Source organism: Plectropomus leopardus, unplaced genomic scaffold (genome assembly GCF_008729295.1).
Source record: "Plectropomus leopardus isolate mb unplaced genomic scaffold, YSFRI_Pleo_2.0 unplaced_scaffold12894, whole genome shotgun sequence".
NCBI lineage: Eukaryota > Metazoa > Chordata > Actinopteri > Perciformes > Serranidae > Plectropomus > Plectropomus leopardus.
This window is the reverse complement of record NW_024613719.1, coordinates 1-1,969: the sequence shown is the minus strand read 5'-3', so window position 1 is coordinate 1,969 and position 1,969 is coordinate 1. Positions and strand designations below refer to the sequence as shown.

At 40.9% G+C, this 1,969-nt stretch overlaps 1 protein-coding gene across 1 annotated transcript; it reads right to left on the bottom strand.

The window, feature by feature from the left end:
- Window positions 1–1,059: 1,059 nt before the first annotated feature.
- Window positions 1,060–1,509, bottom strand: LOC121963857 (acetyl-coenzyme A synthetase, cytoplasmic-like; the record flags this gene model as incomplete). The annotated part of the gene is made up of 2 exons (XM_042514099.1): window positions 1,369–1,509; window positions 1,060–1,255 (listed from the first exon to the last, which is right to left on the bottom strand). Coding segments are annotated over exons 1-2 (320 nt in total), but the record flags the coding sequence as incomplete, so codon positions are not given.
- Window positions 1,510–1,969: the final 460 nt, after the last annotated feature.

The following is a 1,969-nucleotide window of genomic DNA, read 5'->3' as shown; positions in this document are numbered from 1 at the left end:
AAAGATGGTGGATACAGATAAATTCAGGCAGACAGTACAAGAAAATGTCAACATTAAAGCATGTAAACATCCTCTAGTACAGCTGTTCCCAACTGGTCACAGACACGGGGTCAAGATTAGTTCAAAGTCCACATATAACATAAATTACCACATATTCAACAACACATTGGTGCAGAACACAAAGAAATAAAAATTACTTTCAGAATAAACAGTAAAGGCACTTCAAAATAAAAGTTCTATGCCCGAAATTCAAAATAAAGTGTATTTTTTACAACCTTGGCATGCTTACTAACAGTGTTGGGGAGTAATTAGTTATAGTAATTAAATTAGAAAATAAATGTAATTGCTGGCACTTACTGAGAAAAAATATGTTTTTAAATTACAGTTACTAATCAAAACATTGATGATTACAAACGGGTTGCATATGACAAACAACTATTTTCAGTGAAAAGTTTATATGTTGAATAAAACATGATGTTTTCATCATGCAGGAGTGTCTTCTTTTGGCATATTTTCGGGACAATGTGGGTGAAGAAATTTGAGTGCAGCATTTATGAACTAATATTTTTAGGTCTTTTCAGCTTTATTGCCCTTTAATGCCCCATTTGTCAGAAAAGTTTTTTAAAAATAATCAAATGTAGTAAGTTACGTAACTTTAATGAAGTAATAAAAATATTAATTACATTTTTAACAAAGTAATTAATAATTAATAATCTGTAACCTATTATTTTTACAAGTTACCTTCCCAACACTGTTCACAAGTCACTTGCAGCCCATTCAAAACGGACCTGTGACCCACTTTTGGACCACAACCCAACAGTTTGGAACCACTCCCCTAGTAGAAACCAAAAATACAAGTGTGAAGCTGAAAATGAGCAGAATATGGGACCTTTCATGCATACACAGTTTTTTTGCTTTGGGTTTTTTTTGTTGCTTTGGTGCACTGGGCTTGGCACACAGGGAAACAACAGTTGTTGATGACTGGAATACCTGACATAACTGCAGGCAGTGTTTCCCAGCAAAGCCATCACTCATGGCAGGCCAGATTTTATCGCTTACCAGTAATAGGCAACCTTTTCGCCAAGATTCCTCTCCTTCACAAGCCTGTCCAGGACATTATAGCACATGTTGGTTTTGGCCCCCTCCATGCATTTGACATAAATGTTCCCTTTTGTCATGTCAAAGTTGTACTGCAGCATCGGTCCCGTCGCTGGCTTTTTCCAAAAGAACTCTTGAGCAATCTCTTTCCAGAAAGCTGGAACAAAGTGATATTTCATGTCAGTGTTACAGATAAACACGGACAGATTCTGCATACAGGGGGAGCTGGAATGCAAGAAAACACTGCCACGGAAAATATGTTTGACCTACCTTCTGGGTTCTCAAGAGACTTCCTGTACAGCGCCAGATAGGAGTTAAAATCAGGCACACGAGCATCCCTCTTCAGGTCATCAGGAGGGTAGTACATTTTGTCCTGAGAATCAGGAACAACCATGGTGGAAGCACAGCTGCAGACAGGCCTATACCATCAGAGGGAGAGTAGGAAAATGGGTTAATCTGGAGTCACTGCTGATCTGTCTGGATCCTCCTGAGTAAGGTGAGAACACTACAAGGCCTCTGAAGCAACACAATTCAGCATGCACAAAGACCCACCTCTAATCCCTGAGCTGCAGGCTCGCTGGCAGTCTGCTTAGGTCCAGGGCAGCCAATCCACTTGCAGGGTATGGCACTCCCACTTTTTCATTGGTCGAGCCCTCACTGGCCTGTTGATCGCATTATTATATTTCTCCAAGCAAGGAGGAGGAGGAGGAGGAGGAAGTGTGCAGCAGCAGGATGAATGCTGGGGATTCATGCAGGCATGAGGATTGATTTGACAGGGAGGGTGATGGGTGAGGGAGAGAGGGGAGGGTAAACAGCATTTTGTTCCCCCCTGACAGCCAGTAAACTAAATCCCTGATCGTCAAAGCACTGT